The 19,627-nt window shown below is 48.7% G+C and overlaps 7 protein-coding genes across 7 annotated transcripts; 5 read left to right on the top strand and 2 right to left on the bottom strand.

Annotated features, from left to right (window-relative positions):
* Positions 1-30: 30 nt before the first annotated feature.
* Positions 31-1,812, top strand: F5891DRAFT_1056608 (uncharacterized protein). Its single transcript, XM_041362710.1, has 4 exons — positions 31-266; positions 317-604; positions 652-1,357; positions 1,410-1,812. Exons 1-4 carry the CDS (start codon positions 52-54, stop codon positions 1,620-1,622), a joined length of 1,422 nt encoding a protein of 473 aa, XP_041221494.1. The 5' UTR covers positions 31-51; the 3' UTR covers positions 1,623-1,812.
* Positions 1,813-1,878: 66 nt separating this feature from the next.
* F5891DRAFT_644954 (uncharacterized protein) lies at positions 1,879-4,698 on the top strand. Its single transcript, XM_041372628.1, has 13 exons — positions 1,879-2,455; positions 2,511-2,540; positions 2,593-2,746; positions 2,797-3,016; positions 3,071-3,139; positions 3,193-3,348; positions 3,401-3,448; positions 3,503-3,524; positions 3,578-3,659; positions 3,709-3,867; positions 3,921-4,009; positions 4,061-4,144; positions 4,195-4,698. The coding sequence occupies exons 1-13, from the start codon at positions 2,183-2,185 to the stop codon at positions 4,519-4,521; spliced, it is 1,713 nt and encodes a 570-aa protein (XP_041221493.1). The 5' UTR covers positions 1,879-2,182; the 3' UTR covers positions 4,522-4,698.
* A 1-nt stretch (position 4,699) lies between these two features.
* F5891DRAFT_645063 (uncharacterized protein) lies at positions 4,700-8,951 on the top strand. The gene is made up of 4 exons (XM_041372629.1): positions 4,700-5,066; positions 5,116-8,067; positions 8,116-8,595; positions 8,646-8,951. Exons 1-4 carry the CDS (start codon positions 4,839-4,841, stop codon positions 8,889-8,891), a joined length of 3,906 nt encoding a protein of 1,301 aa, XP_041221492.1. The 5' UTR covers positions 4,700-4,838; the 3' UTR covers positions 8,892-8,951.
* Positions 8,952-10,081: 1,130 nt separating this feature from the next.
* On the bottom strand, positions 10,082-12,897 carry F5891DRAFT_644862 (uncharacterized protein). The gene is made up of 4 exons (XM_041372627.1): positions 12,674-12,897; positions 11,188-12,618; positions 11,007-11,139; positions 10,082-10,955 (listed from the first exon to the last, which is right to left on the bottom strand). The coding sequence occupies exons 1-4, from the start codon at positions 12,707-12,709 to the stop codon at positions 10,378-10,380; spliced, it is 2,178 nt and encodes a 725-aa protein (XP_041221491.1). The 5' UTR covers positions 12,710-12,897; the 3' UTR covers positions 10,082-10,377.
* A 188-nt stretch (positions 12,898-13,085) lies between these two features.
* On the bottom strand, positions 13,086-15,194 carry F5891DRAFT_1250553 (thioredoxin-like protein; the record flags this gene model as incomplete). Its single annotated transcript, XM_041369889.1, has 8 exons — positions 13,086-13,262; positions 13,317-13,457; positions 13,513-14,001; positions 14,050-14,146; positions 14,197-14,427; positions 14,479-14,812; positions 14,869-15,008; positions 15,058-15,194. 8 exons carry the CDS (start codon positions 15,192-15,194, stop codon positions 13,086-13,088), a joined length of 1,746 nt encoding a protein of 581 aa, XP_041221490.1.
* A 143-nt stretch (positions 15,195-15,337) lies between these two features.
* F5891DRAFT_1151073 (CGI-121-domain-containing protein) lies at positions 15,338-16,155 on the top strand. The gene is made up of 4 exons (XM_041365140.1): positions 15,338-15,534; positions 15,587-15,709; positions 15,767-15,943; positions 15,994-16,155. The coding sequence occupies exons 1-4, from the start codon at positions 15,358-15,360 to the stop codon at positions 16,111-16,113; spliced, it is 597 nt and encodes a 198-aa protein (XP_041221489.1). The 5' UTR covers positions 15,338-15,357; the 3' UTR covers positions 16,114-16,155.
* A 319-nt stretch (positions 16,156-16,474) lies between these two features.
* Positions 16,475-18,878, top strand: F5891DRAFT_644843 (uncharacterized protein). Its single transcript, XM_041372626.1, has 4 exons — positions 16,475-16,750; positions 16,811-16,927; positions 16,983-17,039; positions 17,102-18,878. Exons 1-4 carry the CDS (start codon positions 16,577-16,579, stop codon positions 18,746-18,748), a joined length of 1,995 nt encoding a protein of 664 aa, XP_041221488.1. The 5' UTR covers positions 16,475-16,576; the 3' UTR covers positions 18,749-18,878.
* The last annotated feature ends 749 nt before the right edge of the window (positions 18,879-19,627 follow it).

The following is a 19,627-nucleotide window of genomic DNA, read 5'->3' as shown; positions in this document are numbered from 1 at the left end:
GATGTTGCGGAGGTTCAACGTAAGCTCGGTGTTTAAACTGTCGCTGTCATCATGCGACTCAAAATCTCGACAATTCATCCGTTGGGCCCGTTCAAAGCATGGTTTGCTCTAGACGATGAGGCCCACACAATCGCGCAACTCAAACGCGCGCTATGTACACGGCTGCCCATTGGTATGCAAGCCGATAACATCACTCTCGTGATGGACGAGTATGACCTTCTGGACGACAGTCCTATATCGATTTTACGCGATGGGGACGCTGTTTGGTGAGCATAAAAGTGCGCCATTTACTGCGGTGAGCTCATGTCCTTGACAGCATCAAACGCGCAGCAGCAACATCCCAAGCTGGTTTGTCGAGTAACAGGGTGCCCTTGCCTGCCACTCAGAAGCGTAAACGCCGTGCATCTACATCCTCGGAACCTTCGTCCAGCTCATCCTCAAGTTCTGACTCATCTGACGACTCATCCAGCTTATCCGACTCATCCAGTTCCTCAGACTTGGACTCCGATTCAAACACGGATGAGGTTCCAAAACCCTCACGGCAGCCCTCTGAGTCAGGGAAATGCATGAACGCAACTACAAAATCAAAAACTGTGCAAGACAAGTACGAGAACTGTTCGACTCTTTTCGTCACTCACGCAGATCCACTAGCATCTCGTTTGTCCCCCCAGGTTACGGTAGGCCTTCCACCCGCAATCGCAATCTCCGCAGACGGCGAAAACGTGTGGCGGAGCACAATCAAGACAAACCTTTAGCACCCATATCTGGTGCTAATGCTGTCCTACCCCTTTCCATTCAGCAGAACTCCTCAATCCATACCTCTTCTGAAGTCTATGTTGTAGATGCAGAGCCCGAGTCTGAGCCCAACGTGATGATGGTGTCCCTGCGGAATAAAAATAAGAAAAAGAATTTCCGCCAGCTTATGGACAAACCCCTCCCTCCAAAGATCGTGTTTTCGGAGCTTGAAAATGCCCCCGCACAAGCTGAGCCTCCAGATAAGCTTGTACCTGCTGGAACTTCAAATTTAGAAGAGGTTGCAGTGCCTCCCATCAAGCACGCAAGGCTGATTCCTCCTTCGGAACGGAATAGCTTGCCATCGAATATATTCGTGACAAGTGTAGATGTAGAGGAAGGTAAACGGCCGAAGAAGAAACGGAGATCAAAAGAGGAGCTTGCCACGGCTTGCTACGACAATGAATCGTGCACCGCCGATTTCAGTCTCGATTACGGTTCGGCTGAAGTGCCGATGGCAAACCCAGACGAAGTCTCTTACCTTCGTGCGGACCAGCAGTGGGACTTACTTCCAAAAATCACTAGCGCGTTACAAGTGGCAGTAGACAACATTGTTGCATACAAGGTGGGCTTCTTTCATCAGTCAAGTGCACAGGAATGCTCATCTGCACGCTCAGGCTCTTGCCATCAATCCTATGACGTGGACTCCCGAGATGCTGATAACAGTCGCCCGCGTGACATCTGTATCTTCCGCACATCTCACTACGACCCGTTTACAGCGGCCTGTTCAAGTTTCATTCGGTGGACTGATAGATGTGACAGAACCTGCCGAGGAGGATGAGACACACACTTGGGTAGATGTTTTGTCCCAGGACTGGCGTGTCATGTGATGAGTAGTTGCCTGTTGCCTGTTGCCTGTACATACTTACTAGCGACATGTTGGTTGTTGTGCGATCTGAGAAGTAAAGGAGAACGGTTTCAAGAAGACTCGGGCGCTCGCGTGGTTTGCGCGTTGGGAACTTAGCACGACCTTGCTGACTGTATATGTACATGACATCAAAAACATGTGGGGACAACAGATAAGTGATTAGATTCGAGTGTTTTCCTTATTGATAACAAAATTAAAATGGAACATATGGTACAATTACGGATAGGGAGACAATATTGTGGTGACAGGAGAAGGTTGTGGAAAAAATGAAAAAGGGAGAAAAAACGGTCCTGTCGGGGCACAATGAGAGGCCTTGACGGGAGACAATAGGACACAACTGGACCAACGGGAGGCACCCCAAAGCAACCTTCACAATGATTATTAGGATCATCATGGCCCCACCGCCACTGTACAGCGCCCACAGTTTCACATTCCCCCTTTTTTTTAGTATATATATACGGGATCGTATAATGTATCCCCACAACACACAACCTCAACAAGAACGTCAGACCGACTAACTAAATGAGTACCAGAATTAACGAAGAAGATATCGACACCGTCATTGGTGGTCCTTCCTACCCTGTACAACACGAAGACCTCAAGAAATCGGACCACATCGACGAAAGCCATGACATTCATTCGACTGGCACGCATCCCCAAAACCTTGAAAGGGTGTCTTTGCACGAATTCTCCAAAACCGCAGACTATGCATTGGAAGAACGTCCGTTTTTCGTACCTATCGCTAAGGACGGCATCATTGCTGCACTTAAAAGAATTGACAGGCAACTTCGAGACGTGAGTACCCTGATTGGTACATCAACCTGGTATTCACTGTGTTAACCTACAACAGTCCGGGCGACCGGGTCTCTTGTCAAGCAAGGTGAACTTGAATTTCTCAGTGTGACATTTGCGGTTTACATTATCACTACTAGGTCCCTGTCTCGTGGACCGGTAGGGAAGTTTCTCCAGGTTTCCTTGGTTTAATCAAGCACGGTGGTCTCCCCAAGATATTGACCAAGCCTGGTCGATACCCTGGATTCCCCCTCCGTAATTGGTGGTCTCGTCAATGGTGCGGTACCAAAGGACGTGCGTGCGATGATGTTCTACACGATGTCATACTGAAAGGCAGCCATCAGTCTCGGACACTGCGATCCAGTTTCAAGGTCTAGCAGTCGTTCAGGTATCCCAGAACCAAGCGGCTGTCATTTCTGATCCACAAAATCGCATTTTTGTGGTTAAAAATTCAGGATTTGTTGCGTACGCAATTGATGGAACATACGACGTTCTGGCTGTCGTCGACCAGACCCATTTGTCTACTGAGATCAGGGACACAGTAACAGACGCTATCCTTGGCTCGTACGTACCTCTGCACCCCATCTTGTTCATGATGCTCATTTGAATCTCGATCAGGATTGCCGAAATTAAGATGCGGAGTCACATCGCTTCAGGCAAAGAACAGGAATACGTTGTGGCATTATTGTTAATCCGCCCTCCTTTCCAATATTCTTGTTCTGATTGTTTATGGTGCACAGCTTGAACATCCCGGCAAATAACTGTGCCATTCTCCAGCGTGGAGACGATCTCGAGTTACTCCCTGCTGGACAACATTATATAACAAATCCAAACGTCACACTGCGTGGTTTGTTTACGCTCGGCGAGAATCAGCTCGAGCTGCCCACAAAGGATATGTAAGTAATTCGCTCGGCCACTGATACCCTATCTCACATTGCTGGCCTCCAGTTACACGAGAGACCAAGTGCCTGTCGGCTTGAGGATCTATCTGAAATGGTGAGTAGTGAGAATGATGCATCTGATGACTTGATTTATTCATAAAACTGCTAGGCAATTAATGGAACCCCTGAAGGTGCGCCTTTCGACAAATTGGTTTTCGTCAGCTATTGCTCACTTCGTCTGCAGCTTACCACACATGGCTATAACACCCCCTATGATGCGCTCCGTGACAAAACCCAGTCCATCCTCACGCAGATTGTCGCTCATCGTATGTCCATCGATTATTCTTGTGTAATAGTTTGACTCACGCACTGTAGTTGACTACGGCACCATGGTGAAGCAGCGCTCTCTTGGACCTGACAACCTCGAAGACGGTTCGGACCCTTCATCTGCATTCATTGACGCTCTTCGTACCAGGGCCATGGATGAGATGCACGAGGCCGCACTCGAGTATGGAATCATTTTGAAGGATCTTGGTAAGCGTGGGGCGTTTCAATACAAGTAACATTTGGAGCTGACCGTACTCTAGCCGTGATCGACCGTGAATTCAAGGGAGACATTGCGTCAACCATGGACAAGCTTACAACAAGGGCGTTACAGGCGCAGGTCGAGGCTGCTGTAAGTTTCATCCTCTTTGATATAGTCATTCCTCTCATTTATATGCTGCAGAATGTTGACCGAGAAAACTCGAATAAAGTCAAACAGGAAGAAGGAGCTCTCGCTGTTGCTCGCATTAAGGCTCAAAGTCGTAATGTCGGTATCAATTTATTTTCTAAGCTGCTCATAACAAACTTTTTTAATAGGCGCAAGCCGATTCCGAGGCATATAGTGTTATTGCCGCTGCCAAAGCCCAAGCTGAGCGTACAAAGATCGAGGCTCTTGCAGAAGCGGAAGCTATCCGTCTTACCGCTGAGGCCGACGCACAAGCAGTCAGTATCAGAGCGGCGGCTGATGCCAAGGTCACCGACCAATTCGCACGCGGGATGGAGATGCGTAGAGTGGAAGTCACGCGTGTCCAAGCGTTTGGCAACAAGACTGTTTTCGTGCCTACAGACGGGACTGGGGTGCAGATGGGCAACGCAATGGCAGTGGGCATGGCTGCCGGAATGGCTAATGGCCATGAGGCTTAATTGTAGCAAAATCTTCAATTTTTTTCTCTCACACGGATTCTGTCTGCTACTGTATATCAAATACTGAGGTGTACTGCCGCGTAGATACTATATATGACTTGCGTTGATGCAGATGCTCGGCATGATGGAGTCACGGCAAATCACGCGCGCATCCAACCCGAGATCACCCGAGTAACAATTTTTACTTTTATTGGATCATCGCAAATTCATTAGATCCACATTTCCCAGCTAAGTGCTAACAACTCCTTTACTCGTCGTCCTCGACGACCACCAAGCTCAAATTGTGCGACGTTTAGCACAGGCTCGCAATCGCGACCATGCTCCCCAAGGTCGCTAATCACTTCTTTCTGCACACTTCTCGTGCAGTAGCCGCCGTCCAGAACCAGACAGGTCATACCCTCCGTAACGTACTCCAACTTCAGTCATCTGCACCAAGCGCCCCTACAGCATGGACTGGTGCCGGCAGCTCAAGCTGGGGCAGCAATGGTGCTGGCCCGGGCGGCGCAAAATTCAATGCAGGTAGTCGGTTCTATAACGGGTATACGGTCAGTTGCTGTGCATCTTGAGATCTGATATGATCCTGATAACTTCTAGGGCGCCGGGCGTGCTGTGACACAAGCAAATGCGTCTACCTCACATGATGGGAACGCTGAACAGAGCGATGAGCGCGACGAAATCGTTCCCAAGCGCGTCGAGCCCCGCTCTTCCAAGCGTACCATTACCCGTCGGCACAGTCTCTCTCTTGGTACACTCAGTGAGCACGAGCATGGACAAGAAGACTCTTTAGGAGTCTTGCACACCGTCCAACTACACGTTCGTTCAAAACACACGTTCGCTGCATCCGGCGAAGCGCTCGACGAGTCTCCCTCTGATTCTTCGCGGGCTCTCACACGGCGTAATTCCACAGCCTCACTGAGTGCGTCAGGTTCCATTGATGATTTACCCCCGCCTCCGGTCCCTTCAGTATCTGGCAAATCCATACCCACTGATCCGGCAGCCCCGCAGTCCGTGGCAGACCCAGCTGTAGACGATGAGAGAGGTAAAGTTTCCGCAATGTATCAGTCTCTTCGTCGGGCAGCGCGGTCTGGTGATGGTGCCAGTGTCATCCACGAAGTTCATATCCTCCGCACAACTCATAAGAACCCCATGGTTTCAGAGTTCAACATGGCCTTATCTGGTCTCCACGAAACTCGTCGCCCTGGTGAACCCCTTACACTCTTACTCGAGACATACAATGACATGATCCGACGCTCCCTCAAGCCAAATGTTCGCACCTACATCTCTCTTATTCTCGCTCTTACAGAGCGCGATTACGAGGTCCACAAGTCTATTGGAGTTCTTGATGGTCGCGTCAAGCGCCGCAAGCTTATTGGTCGCCAGGAGGTCGCTCTGAATGAAGCAGATGAGAAGCGCATTGAGCAGCTCAAGGCAGAGAACAACTTTGCCACTGCCATGTCTATGTTTGACGCGGCGTTGAACGTTGGCGCACGCAACAAGTTCCCTCTCGCGATCTATACCAATCTTCTCCGATCATGTGCATTCCAAGCTGATGTGGATGCTGCCATTCGCGTATTTGCGCAGCTGGAATCGCGCACTGATTTCCTCCCTGGCCCTCAAGTCTTCTTGAATCTGCTTTCTGTATACGCCAATGCAAATGATCTGCAGGGCGCTAAGGAGGTCTTCCAAGAGTTCAGGGAAGCTAGCAAGGCAGGCCGCGTCAAAGGGCTTGATTTTTCCGCAGCTCCTGAAGCAGCCGTAGCCAGCTCGATCACTCGGGGACAACTACTTGTCTGGAACAAAATGATTGAAGCTTACTTCCGTGGTGGCCAGCCTGCAGGTGCTCTCCGCCTCCTGGAAACCATGATGGACAGCAATGCCAACCCCGCTGAACTCTCGCCGGAGGTTCCCTCGCCCTCTTCGTCCACGTTCTCGTCCATCATTGCTGGTTTCTGTTACTCGGGAGACGTCACAAGTGCTCTGTCCTGGTTTGACCGCCTGCTACAGCAGGGTGAAGCAGCCCGGCATCCGCATGAATCTTCCCTTGTCCCCCCTCGCCCTGACCAGCTTGCATGGGTTGTGATGCTTGACTTCCTCGCTCAGGAGGGTATGATTGCAGATCTCAATAGGCTCTATGACATACTTGTTGAATGTGCCCCTCGCGATGGCCTCGAAGTGCGGCGTTTAGACCATACTCTTGTTCTCGAAGCCAATGTCAACTACCTCCAATCTGGGGCCATCAGCACATCCGGAGCTAAGAAGAATGCGCCGGCTTTCAAAGATGTGCTCAGGCTTGTCCAACTAGCGAACAAAGTAAATGTCTCTTTGAGCAAAGAGTTGGCGGTCCTCTACCTACACACCTACATGTCGACTTGCAACCGCGGTAACATGTCGCAATATGCGATTAGCCTCCGTGAACATGAAGCACTCTTGTCGAGTGCCCTCGCCGTTCTTTCAGCAGAGACCGATATGGAGCAGATCATCACAATCAAAAACTATGCATACAAGGGCCTTATCCCCCTTCTCACTGCGCTTTCAAAGCAAAACCTCCAGTTATCTAAATTGAAAGCAAGCCTCATCTCCAATCTTTCGGATGCGCTATATGCTGGCTACTCGAAGGAGCAGCGGGATGAATTCTTTGGAAAGGTGACATCTGACTTCCGTATCGCACTCGAGAAGCCCACCGAGTCGCGCAACTTGTCGCCTAACCCTGTGGTGCAAATGTATCCTCCCATCAAAGATATCGTTGTCGATGGTACGCTCAGCCGTCACGTCGATGAATGGTTCCCATCGCACCCCACTGTGACGATCCGTGAGGCCTACCGCCGCCTCCAAGACGGAATTGCTAATAGCAAGTACGTTCACCCCTCTACCCTGGGGCGGCTCATCAACGGCTTTGGACGTGTCGGTGATCTCGCCAAGGTGCATAGCCTGTATGATATAGCGCAAATCGTATTATCCTCGATCGATAACAAACAGTGGCAGTCTCAGGCGTGGTTCCAAATCGAAGACCAGATGATTATCGCATGCGCACATGCCGGGGACATGGAAGCCGCGTTCCAGCATCGAGATCGCATTACGTCCAATGGCGGAATTCCTTCTCCTGATGCCTATGGATCTCTCATAGAATGTGTCAAGGACACCACAGACGACACCTCGAATGCCATGGCTCTCTTCAGTGACGCGCAGATGCTTGGATGCACACCGAATGTCTACCTATACAACACGATCATCTCCAAGCTGGCTAAAGCGCGCAAGGCTGACTTCGCACTCGAGCTGTTCCAGCAGATGAAGGCTACGCCTGGTGTCCGCCCATCCTCAATCACATACGGTGCCGTCATAGCCGCTTGCGCACGTGTCGGTGATGCTCAGTCTGCTGAGCAGTTGTTCTTGGAGATGTCTTCGCAGCCCAACTTCAAGCCTCGCATCCCACCCTACAATATGATGATGCAACTGTATGCGCACACAAAGCCTGATCGTGAGAGAGTGCTCCATTATTATGATCAGCTTCTTCTCGCTGGTGTCAAACCTTCCGCGCACACATACAAGGTATGTCATCTAATTGTATTATCTACTCATCTTTAATGTGCGTTTCAGCTGCTCATTGATGCATATGGAACTATTGAGCCGGTCGACGTCAGCGCTATGGAAGGCGTGTTTGAGCTCCTCAGAAACAATAGGTCGGTGGTACTTCAAGGTAGCCATTGGGCTGCCCTTATCAACGCATATGGTTGCGTGAAGAAGGACTTGAGGAAGGCAATCAGTACCTTCGACTCTATCCCAACACCTGATGCTGTCGCCTATGAATCCCTCATCAATGTGCTCGTCACCAACAAGCAGATGGCTCTTGCACCCAGTTACATGGAGAAGTTGAAGTCGTCTGGTGTACATATGACGGCATACATCGCCAATCTCTTGATTAAGGGCTATGCTGCCGCCGGGGACATTGAAGAAGCTCGAAGAATATTTGAGAACTTGGTGGATCCCCCCAGCGGTGTCGCAGCCTCAGGTAACCATGTTCCTCATGAAGGCTCCAATCAGCGTACGTCCCCATCACCATCCCTGTCGTACCGCGAGGTGAGTATTACAGCAAATACACGTGGATGAGAATTCACTCTACTTTACAGCCATCTACGTGGGAAGCTATGTTCCGTGCAGAGCTAGGGAATGGCTATCGCGACAGAGCGGTCGCATTGCTGGCACGGCTCCAGGAAAGGTACATCCATATCCCCTGGCTCGTATGGTTGAAACTGACTTCTGTCAAGACAATTCCCTGCCGCAGTATACAATCGGATACGAGGCATCATGAGCGATCATTCCGTCTCACCATGGGCAGCATCTCCTTGATCACACTACTATTGTCCACTGCTTGATTATAACACGGACCCGGCAACACTGGCTAACCAGCAGAAGGCGCAATATTTTTCTAGACGCCATGATTGGAATACTAAAAGCATCTGCTCACTAATCATTCATTCATTGCGACACTACCATCATGCATGACACTCGTGTACACTATTGTATATATACATTTGTATCATACCCTCGCGATGAATTTTTTCAAGTTGCCCCGAACGTGACGATTGATGAACAGCTTGGAGGTTTTTTAGGCCCTGTTGGGTTCGTGTGTAATTACATAATCCACTTGTCAAACTAGGGTTCGGCGTTGCCGAATCTGACCTTGCTTGCCTGCATGGTCTCGGATTTTTCTCAAGTTGTCGTCACCTACTGCACCTATAATCTCTTTCATTGTTAATTTATCCAGGGCAGAATTGAGCTGTTGCGACATGGTTCAAAAACTGTAAACTGCATCCTAATGTCATGACATACAGCCACATTCAGCATTTATTGATATTTATTATTGCTTATTATTGGCAGTCAGTCCGTCAGATGGCATATGACCTTGCAAGCAAGGTGACACTAGTTACTTTCCACTTGCGTGCACAACACGTTTATCAGGTATTGTTCTCCGAAAGAGGACACATGAAAATGGGATCCAGAAACTATAAGTCGTCAATATCTAACACTCAGCGTTCATTATCATACATGTACAAGGTCACGTTGCGGTTGCATCGTGAGTACGCTCGATGCTGTCGCGACTCGCGGGCTGCGGCAGCGACCAAGAGAAGTCGTACTTGTTTGGCGATGAACACGTACATACCTTCAAGTTGCATCTGCCCGGGAAGAATCTGTAATGCCGTTTCGTATCCGACAATGGCATCACTGTGGGTTGGATTGCGCTACAGAATGCTACAGAACGCTCTGTAGCATTCTGTAGCACTCTGTGATGAATTACGTTTCCCTGATCAGTGACTGGGGCGACAATCTGACTCGGAGGCAGCTAGTGCTGCCAAGAGAGAGCATTGTGGTCATCTCGACTCCGAGCATGTGAAGGGAAATGTAGACGAGCTCATCGCAAATCTGGGTTTAAGTACTAGTCATACCCTGCGACGAAATCTTATGACCCACTGCTAGCCAGTCCTATATAGTAGTCAGGACTCGATCGACGCGTCTCTAGTCACGTGTTAACAAAATCAGTTCATCAAGGGGAATGATAGTCTATGGCACGCTAGCCAGTTTTACAATACACTAATTAAAATTGGTACTCCTCAAATTCCAGTTTAGAGAATCGCCAATAGCACTACACAACTTGTTAGTACCTGACTCAAATTCTGACTGGATGGCCAGCCATCCAGAAGCTATAGCAATATCACCTGTTGCAAGTTCAATTTTGCTCATCGACGGCTATATGATGAATGGTCTACGTACAGCAAGTGCAGCGAACTGAGCTGCCAGTGCAGTCTGCTGTGAATGTAATTTCCATCCCATGTATACCACCAATCCTTCATCTCTCTTGTCCTAGGCCTCAACACCAACTATACGGGGGCACTCTGCAGCACCATTCGCGAGTGTAAGATCCTTTCGGGTACTCTTGGGATCATATTTCGATTCATCCCCTTCGTCAGCGCAACCCGCGAAGACTTTGGTGCAGTAATCGAACAGAACACTGCGTGGGATACCAGGAACTTCTTCAGTGAACTTAGACGGCGGCCACCCAAATGCTAATTGCAGAGCTGTTCGTGGACTGAAAAGTGACCTTCTCTTAGCGCCCTCGATCGTGGTGATTATTGTCATCATAGGAAGTATACTGTTTCCCTGTAAGGCCTGCCTGCCCCGGATGATCCGCATCCAATTTGCGTCTTGGAATTGTCCGACACATTGTCGAAGGGGTTGTATGCGATGTTTGATGGGGAGTACGGTCATGTCCAACTCGAGCACCAAGGAATGAACATCTGCTGGATTCTCTTCTTGAACGGTGGCCAGTTTGTGTCGTAGAGCACGCTGTCCTGGCCACTTGTCGTCATCGAACTCGGCTGCCTCAATTAACGCAATAAACGGCAGACTTGCCCGAAGGTGCCTGCCAGCTTTGGCCATTCCTGCTAACTGTGAGCAAGAGTGGATATATATATGTATATCGGTTTACACACCAATTCCAGCCTTTAGGATACTGCAATGCTTACGGTGCACAGTCGACCATGCTGCTCGCTGGCAAGATTTTGAGCAGTATTTCGTGGTCTGGCATCCAGCACACTGTTGAAGTCTGGTACTCGCACTGGTGCACTATAACCGGTATCAGCATGGAGCAAACTTGAAATGGGAAGTTCATACCCCAGGACCTCCACAGGTTCGTTCGTACGCTGGACGTGTGCACGGCGTTAATGTAGAGAGAATTCTCCAACGTTGCGAAAGGATCTCTTTAAAGGTCAACAGCGAGCCCCACAATGTTGGATCATGCATGGCATGAACATAAAGGCGTTGAGAATCGATATATTGCATAGACATCGAGGCAATACGAACGACTCTCTCATAGATTAGCGCCCCTCCCAGCTGTTCAAAAATCCTGATGTCATAATCAGACCACCTGGACTTGTGCACGCGGTTTTCCGAGGGGAATACACAGTTCCGTAGGAGGACCTCCAGAAGACGGCAACGAAGGGCATGACAGGCAGTCTCAATGGGATTATTTGAACACGCCAGCACGAACGAGATATACTGATGACCAATAGCCATAGCGGCCCGCTTTGTTGCAGTCTTTTGACAGAAGCTCTCATTGGTAGGATCCAGGTTAGGCTCTGTACCTGGACGTGTCCCTATTCCGGCCAGCGTGTTGAGAACTGTGCGTATTGAGGAATGTGTGAGAAAGAGTTCGCAAATGACAGGGTCTGCCTGGCTTGTAGCAAACATGAAGATGAGCGTTTGCTTGCACGTCAATGAGAGTGTATTTAAGGGGCTAAGATCGAGGTCATGCTTGACCGCGTCACGGTCTCTCTGAGCCGCTCCCTTTCCTGCAAAACGTAGGCATTTGAGAGCAGCCAAAACCATAGGGGTCCTTCCTCCAGCGGCTTCGATGAGCGATGTCAAAGGCGGAAGAGGAGTGCTAGGAGGCTCATAGTACACGCACGAGGTGACGACATGGGCCATGAATGCGCGAAGCATGTTGAAGTCCTGACGCCAGTGGCGAAGATATGGATCAACAATGCAATCTTCGCGTTTGATGTCCGTTACCAAGTACCAGAGTTCCATGATGATTCGCTCGATATCCGGCGTTGTTCGATAGAGATGCGCGACAACACCGGGAAGTACGCTAGCCACATAGATGAACCGTATTGAGGTGCTGGCAGCTTCCTGCGAGGTTACACTGTAGATCCTGTGTAGGCGTGCAACTGGGTCATCCCGCGGGATGAGGAAATTATGGTAGAAAAATTGAACCCATGCAGATACCCCACTCCAATGTGAATGTATAGCATCGGACAGCTTCTGACGAAATTGGGGTGCACCGCGTAATTCTCCTTGGTTCTCTCCGCATAGGCAACTAATGCCCATGATGGACACCTTAGCAAGCATAATTGAATGTGCAGAATCTGAAGTGATCTCATGGGGGACGAGCCTTGGATCGAGATGAACGAAAAAAAGAGGAATGAGAATTTGAAAGTAAGGACGCAAATGATCAGAGGACTGTTTAGAAGAGATAGAACGGTTGAGCGATTTGAGAGACGCAAGGGACGATAATGATCCTCGTTCAATTTGTTTGACTTGATTCTAGGGCCACAATGATTACATCAATAGTCACCAAGTAGACGACCAATTTACTCACTTGCAGCCATGTCGGTAATGATTCCCACTGTGACATGATAGGAGAGTTGGGGATAGGATGCTAACGCAAAGCCTTGAGGCTCTCGTGTACTTAAGAGAAGACTCATCAAGAAGAATGATTGCCTCGAGGCTTCCGCGTGTTCTGCCTTGAGACGAATGAGTGGGTGTCTGACTGCACTGCAGCCATGCATGAACCATCCGTGATGCGTGCACAAGTGGGCAGCCGTGTCGCATGTCGTCGGCTGCTTTATTTGGTGCTGTGCAATGTTCAAGCACGCATGTATGTAATACCGAAACTTATGGTTTGACAACCGAAGTGCTTCGATTTCTGGCCTTGCAATCGGGCTTACCGACAATCACGCCGACTCCCTCCTAGTAAATTCACGTTTGAGTTTGAGAAAAAGGTCCATAAATCAATCTAGACGATCACCCTTGATGTACTTATGCCCGGACTGCAGATCCGTATCATCATCCAAAAGTTTCTTGATCGCCATAACAACCGCTGCCAAAAATCCAAGAATCAGCAGGACTGCCATGTATGGATGGGCGATAATAAAACCCTCAGTGCTTGTGAGACTTGAGTTGAAGACCTGTGTGTATGCAGTTGTGAGCGAGGGAGCTGATAACGACGTAGTGACGCATACCCGAAGAGAGCGCTCTAGGATGTTCTCCGAATGCTTGGAACGTATTTTGCTGTCGTAAATTCCTTCAATAGCAGAGAATATGCTGACGGTGTTTAGCTGAATGGGCTGCCCAGTAGTATCCCTATCCCAATAGATGAGGCGCTATCCAATTATTAGCTATGATACATGAAAAGAACAGGAATTTCAATGTACTCACATTATGATCAGCAACCACCACCTTCGGCTGCTCTTTGACCTTCACACCGTACATACTCTTCATCCAACTTCCCCATTGATCAGCATCCATCCACGTGAATACCACATCTTGTTTCCCAACATAGCTCTTGCGCAGGCGCCACTTTTTTGCAATATCGTCCAACTTCGATGAGACATCATTTTGAACATCATTGGGCGTCGCAGCAATCACGACAAGTGGGTTATGTGGAGCATTCATTACCTGTTGAAATACATCGCGCGAGAGCTCGAGGGAGGTTGGGAGGCGGTTGGCGAATAGCCAAGTGCTAAGTGTGTCAGAACTGGATGGACTAAAGACTGAGGTGGGTTCCTTTGAGTCATTATCTTTGAATGCTAGGATGGCCCAGGATTCTGTCGCTGGGATGTCATAGCGAGTAAAGAGTTCCTTGGAAGATGATACAAATACCGGGGGCGACCCGAGGAGCAACTGCGAGTCTTTAGTGACCTCACTCTGAAATATTGTCAGTACTAAACATGGCACATAATGCGGTGCACGTACGACAATATGTTCATGTGATGAAGAAAGTAGGACATACGCAACAGGATTTTCATGAACAACCTTGTCAAGATCATGAGCGCTTATTGGTTGCATGGTCCTGGAGCAGACATTTAAAAGCGCCTTATGACTCCAGAAAATTGTCCTTACGGAGATGCTGCCTTGTCAGCGAAAGCCACAAGTGGCTCGTATTTTCTACTTCCTGAGTACTCTGTCTTTGCTCCGTGAGAATAGTAGAACAGCATAGGATAACCTGTGACCCCTTGCTTCGAGCATAGCGACTTGAACTCATCACAATTGACTTCAGCGATATTGAGCTTGTGCTGCATGCGACGAGCAACCTGTGTCCACGTTGGAGCAAGTTTCTTACAGTGTCCGCACCTAACAAACGGCTATTAAGACAAATTTTGGTCTATAATTGATGCAGCGTACCACGGTGCAAAGAACTTGACAAATGTAGGCGCCTGCGACACAAAGTTGTCGAATGTCTCGCTAGTTAAGGATATCACCTCTCCCAAAGGGTTGGATTCTGCCTGCGACACATGGACCACCGAATTCTCCTCTACAGGAACGATTTCAGCTACCATTTCCTCCTGCTCAACCGCAGTAGAGGATGACAAGGAATTTGCGGTATGATCAGCACGTGCAAGAAGGAAATCAACAAGGATATCGAAGTCACGATCTTTAGTGAAGGTCTCTACAAACAGCCCATTTCGATAAAGGTTCATTTGAGGGTATCCTGTAACACCGTTCTCGGTGCACAAGTCTTCCACGATTGAGAAGGTCTATCAGTGGCCCGGAAAATTTGTAGAGCTCGCTCACCTCCATTCAATGCACAATTCACTTGTGCCAGATGTATCCCTAGATCAGGTTTCTCTTTCTCAAAATTGTCTACTACACGGTTCCATGTCGGTTCAAAGTTGCGACAATGCCGACAATATGGGGAAAAATGTTCGATGAACCTACTCTCCTTGTTGAAGAAAAATAAGGGGCTCTATGCAAAAGACGCACCAAACACCATCTGCGATGGTCTGCTTGAAATCTTGAGGGGTCAGGACCTGTGAGGCTGCCGCCGGGGCGGCAGCGGCTTGAAGTACGAACCATGTTGTGAAAAGTGACAATGACGAAGATAAAGAAGTGAATCTCATGCCAGCATGGAATCCAGACTACTAATAGCAGTCCTCAGGCAAGAATATGTATGACTTGATGATGGCAGTTAAATGTGAAGTTGTGGTGAGTGCTAAGCGCTTATGATGACAATGCAAGATGGCTATGTATGTATTGTTTGGTTCTTGCTCACTGCCATGATCGATGGAGACATACTACTACTCTCAGTTTAATCATGCGGTTGTTCGTGTGGCTTTATTCGATGATGTGATGAACGCTGCCGCCATCAGGTCTCGTATTGTTCAAGCCGCTAGAAATCTCGGTGTTGATGGGAATACTGAACGTGAAGCTGTCAACTTCGCCTTCATTGATGCACGCCTGGTAGAAATGTTGACTCCGGTATTTATGCATTGTTACTGACTACGTGTCCCAGATATCAAGCCCACTTCACCTCCAGACAGCAATCTATCAGGCGCTTTTGTCAGAGGCGCAGGGTCAACTTCGGACTAAAACTGTCCACTCAGAGATACTATGGGCACTGAACCCCACCAATAATGTACGCGTAGCCATCTACTCGATGATTGTTTAATTTCACTGTTAAAAATGTCTTTAGATCACTGAAGCCATCCGACGATATGGGGTATCGGATGAGTCGACCACACTCATTGTTGTCCGTGTAGATGTCTCAGATACCCCTGATCTACAGCGTCGCATGTGCGACGTTATCCAAGGGTGTATGGTTCCTTTTCAAGCGCTAGTTAAAATGACGGATTGGTCAATTATCAAAAAGGTGTGTAACAACATATTAATACGATATCAAGACTCTCATCTCCTTTCCAGCATTATAAATTGGATTCGGAGTCGGCCTTGAAAGAGGTGCAAGGGAACCTAGATCGTGAGCGTTCCATCATCGACAATATCGTTGTAAGTTCGGTAGCGATGAAGAATGTTATGGCATGAATTTGATTACTGGTGACATCCAGCAATCATCCATATCACTCATATACGCGATGATGTCAGGTTATGATATCGTTAGTTTAAGGTGCCACGACGAAGTATGATGGCTGACATGACTGAAGGTACAATGATGGCTGACAGTGGTTGACGATGCTGGCAGGACTGTCAACCTCCAAATTCTGGCTAACATATATATACACCTCCGCATCTTTTGAACAACCAGTGTACTGCTTTCATCTTGCCATTGTCTTACTGCTTTACCATGGCCCCCACATCTACTCTCATGTTACTTTCCGCAGTGCATTCAACCTCTGTCCTCTCAGGGCCCCTCGTCACTCCTTCGACCATTTCGCCCACCGGCACGACTGTCCTTACCTATCATCTTTGGAAAGGTGGCCTCGTGTGCTTCGCAGTTGCTATCGTTTCCGTGGTGGGATATTTCTACCGTCGTCATCGCAAAGACACTATGTCCAAGCTGGCCGGCATTGTACCACCAGTCATTCTGCCCCGCGATGGTTCAGTACTATTCTCGCCATCCGACACGCCATATGATACATCTCTGGCCTGCGATCGTTCAGCAGTCCAGTTGGGAAGTAATCAACTAGTCAAGCATGTTGCCTCCACATGCAACGTTGACGTGGTATGTGGCTGCTTTCCTATCGCCATGGCTCCAGATGAGGCTGACATTGTATGGTTCCAGATTCCCATGGTCCAAACTGGTACTGCGATTACTAGCCAAATAACCGATGATCAACTGCGTGTTGGCCAGTATAGGGAGGTGGACGTTACGGAGGCAGACTACGATTGTGGACTTCAGGTATGTAATACTAGTCTCGTATCATTATCATCAACCACTTATATTTGACTCGTAGATTTCAGTCCCTACTATCGCTATAACTGTCGCCGACGAGAATTTTGTCAGTCCCTTGGTGCGTAACCCCACTTCTTTTGACATCGGTGGCTGACTGCGGTACTTACATAGTCTTTCCAGTGCGCTTTAGGTCTATTCGAAAAGAAAGAGGACGAACCCCAGCATGAGGAATCTGATGACGATATCTCCATTTACTCTTCAGAATCCGCAGAGGCCACTCTTCATGATTCCCTACTGTCGGAGACCGCCGAACCACACATAGACGTCCCAGAAATCACTTGCGAGCATTACATGACTGTCGTTGCATGCGAGTCGCCTCCCCGATCGTACAACTTCGACATTTCAGTCGTCGGTACAACACTTCGGGGTGGTGCCTTCCTTACTCTACCAGGTCCTCTACCCTCTCCTTCGACCCTTCCCACTGGACCACGTTCCCCTAATGACCGTCGACATGGTCTGGTCGAAATGTCTGACTTGGCTAGTGCACTCGCGATTAAGCTCAATTATCCTCCCTCGGATATCGTTCTCCAGGCATTCGACATGTCTCCTATTGCGCCCATTGCGCGTCGCCATGGACAAGTGGATTTCAGCAAATTCGCGGATGCTCTTAACGTGGAAAGTGGCATCCCTCCGCGATGCCACCGTTCTCTTGCTGAAACGCATCTCTTCGGTGAAGAGCAGGAGGACTATCAAGATAGCAATTCCCGCCTGATGGATGATCTTCTGCAGTCTATCGATGAGGAAGTCGAATTTTACAATAGCTTCAGTTGTGACGAGGGGCGCAACGACATCTCTGACGACACTTGTCCAGCGAGCAAACATACTTCTCCAACATGGGACTACTTAGACTTCCTCGAGAACGAGACTCGTTCTTTTCCCTTCCAAGAGGATGCTGACTTGCATCTGGAGCTAAATGGCTATAACGAGCAACTTTCTCCGACGCCTGACTATCCAGGTTCCTTAACCGACGAAGAGGCCATCCTCCAAGGTTTTTTCGAGGGCCGTGCGCTAAGCTCCATTTCCAAAAAGGGTGAGTACGGTACCGACCACGAGCTCACGTCGGACCTTCAGCAGCTCTCCATGGGCGAGTCGGAAACATCCCTAAACCATGTCTCTGGTGGTACCTCAGAGTCTGCGATCCTCGACCTTATCCGACTTCTTGACAAACAGACTGATTGCCAACAGCCTGTCCGCGATTCAATCTTGGAAGTCAACAGCGATGGCTTCGACCTCCTTCGGTTTGTCAATGAGGACTTGCGACTTTTCGCGGATGACAAGTATCCAATTGTCAACTTTGACCGTGACGACGATTGCGATGACGAGAATTACCCCAGGTTTCTTGCGACCCCGTCCGACTCAAAGTCCTCATTGTCGGAAACTGAAGATGGGTCTGTTGACGATTACGGCTCGACCCCCTCCCTGGCATCCGGCTCGGATATAGACTCAGATGATGATGAAGTTATCATCGCTCCGATAACAGGTCGTATCAGCCCCCTTTTCCCTGGTTCTAATCACCGTCGCTCGCCCGCCGGGTGCTTCTTTGTCACCCTCGCCACCCCAATTCAATCCAGCCACCTGATTGATGCACACTCGTGTATCGATATAACTAATGGTGAGCCACGAATACAGAGTTTCACTGAAGGTTGTGTCCCGTTCACGGACGAACAATATTGGTCTGGGATCCCAACTAATGTCAATCTCGCGTCTAAGGAATTCTCGCAGCTCGACCTCGATATTCAATTCGGTGACGATGCCATGATACCTTAGAGTCTTGTATCGAGGGCGAGGAGTCCTTTTGGAACTGGATCGACAGGGCGATGCGTCAAGAGCATATCTCTATCGCTGGACGTCCACATGTCAACTGTCGACCTTCACCTCCAGTTTCAACTCTGACGCAACATTCGTTTCGATTCCCTCATCTTTCTAGCAGCAGATTTTCTCGAACTTGCATCGTGTCGGTTTCTATTTGCATCTCAGTCTCGATATCATACAGAAAACGACAAAACCCCATATTCTCGTTCTTTCTATGTCTTGGTATTCCTCTTTGGTCTTTTCCTATTTTATTTTCTCTTCAACTTCAACATTTCCGGATAACTTGGTAGTGCTCCCATTTATTTTTGATCTTGTGTGCTTTATTTTTTATTTTTTATTTTGCAGCATCACAAGATCCCTCTACCCCTAAATCTTGTAAGATCTTTAACTCCCCTCTCGTTTCCACTTCGCTCACTGTCTCTCTGATTGTTTGCAGTATTCTATCACATTCCCCGCGCACTTGCGTCATCACCTTTGTAAGGCTTCCTGAATTCCTACCTTTTCCTACCATGCTTACCACCATTTTGCGCTCTGGTTCTTGGAAGTTTATCCTTGCAGTCGTCAGTTCATTTTGTAGCACTCTCGAAGACATCCTCACGTCATCATCTTTGTAAAGTTTTTTAGTCATCGCGCCTTCTATGACTAACCTGTGATTTCTTACGCAGCTCCGATCATTTGGATCATTTGCAGTCGGCAATTTTCGTTTTGCAGCAGGATCCAAACGCCATACCTTGCATTCTCGCGATGTACCTGATACCTCGCATTTCCTGCTCTGGTTGTCCAAGGCCACCTTCGCAGCCCTGATTTGTTTTGTATCATCCACAAGACAGGACA

This window comes from Suillus fuscotomentosus (assembly GCF_016647785.1).
Source record: "Suillus fuscotomentosus strain FC203 chromosome Unknown F5891scaffold_61, whole genome shotgun sequence".
NCBI classification, from domain to species: domain Eukaryota; kingdom Fungi; phylum Basidiomycota; class Agaricomycetes; order Boletales; family Suillaceae; genus Suillus; species Suillus fuscotomentosus.
The sequence above is the reverse complement of the archived record's forward strand: the minus strand, read 5'-3'. Positions and strand labels throughout refer to the sequence as shown.

Coding starts and splice junctions, on each gene's coding strand:
- F5891DRAFT_1056608 (XM_041362710.1), top strand. CDS start 52: ATGCGACTCAAAATCTCGACAATTCATCCGTTGGGCCCGTTCAAAGCA. Junction 267..316: donor CGCGATGGGGACGCTGTTTG/GTGAGCATAAAA, acceptor TGTCCTTGACAG/CATCAAACGCGCAGCAGCAA. Junction 1,358..1,409: donor ACAACATTGTTGCATACAAG/GTGGGCTTCTTT, acceptor CTGCACGCTCAG/GCTCTTGCCATCAATCCTAT.
- F5891DRAFT_644954 (XM_041372628.1), top strand. CDS start 2,183: ATGAGTACCAGAATTAACGAAGAAGATATCGACACCGTCATTGGTGGT. Junction 2,456..2,510: donor TTGACAGGCAACTTCGAGAC/GTGAGTACCCTG, acceptor AACCTACAACAG/TCCGGGCGACCGGGTCTCTT. Junction 3,660..3,708: donor CACGCAGATTGTCGCTCATC/GTATGTCCATCG, acceptor CACGCACTGTAG/TTGACTACGGCACCATGGTG.
- F5891DRAFT_645063 (XM_041372629.1), top strand. CDS start 4,839: ATGCTCCCCAAGGTCGCTAATCACTTCTTTCTGCACACTTCTCGTGCA. Junction 5,067..5,115: donor GGTTCTATAACGGGTATACG/GTCAGTTGCTGT, acceptor GATAACTTCTAG/GGCGCCGGGCGTGCTGTGAC. Junction 8,068..8,115: donor CTTCCGCGCACACATACAAG/GTATGTCATCTA, acceptor TGTGCGTTTCAG/CTGCTCATTGATGCATATGG.
- F5891DRAFT_644862 (XM_041372627.1), bottom strand. CDS start 12,709: ATGTCACAGTGGGAATCATTACCGACATGGCTGCAA. Junction 12,619..12,673: donor CATTACCGACATGGCTGCAA/GTGAGTAAATTG, acceptor TTGTGGCCCTAG/AATCAAGTCAAACAAATTGA. Junction 10,956..11,006: donor TATCCTAAAGGCTGGAATTG/GTGTGTAAACCG, acceptor CACAGTTAGCAG/GAATGGCCAAAGCTGGCAGG.
- F5891DRAFT_1151073 (XM_041365140.1), top strand. CDS start 15,358: ATGGAGACATACTACTACTCTCAGTTTAATCATGCGGTTGTTCGTGTG. Junction 15,535..15,586: donor CCTTCATTGATGCACGCCTG/GTAGAAATGTTG, acceptor TACGTGTCCCAG/ATATCAAGCCCACTTCACCT. Junction 15,944..15,993: donor ATTGGTCAATTATCAAAAAG/GTGTGTAACAAC, acceptor TCTCCTTTCCAG/CATTATAAATTGGATTCGGA.
- F5891DRAFT_644843 (XM_041372626.1), top strand. CDS start 16,577: ATGTCCAAGCTGGCCGGCATTGTACCACCAGTCATTCTGCCCCGCGAT. Junction 16,751..16,810: donor CCACATGCAACGTTGACGTG/GTATGTGGCTGC, acceptor GTATGGTTCCAG/ATTCCCATGGTCCAAACTGG. Junction 16,928..16,982: donor ACTACGATTGTGGACTTCAG/GTATGTAATACT, acceptor TTTGACTCGTAG/ATTTCAGTCCCTACTATCGC.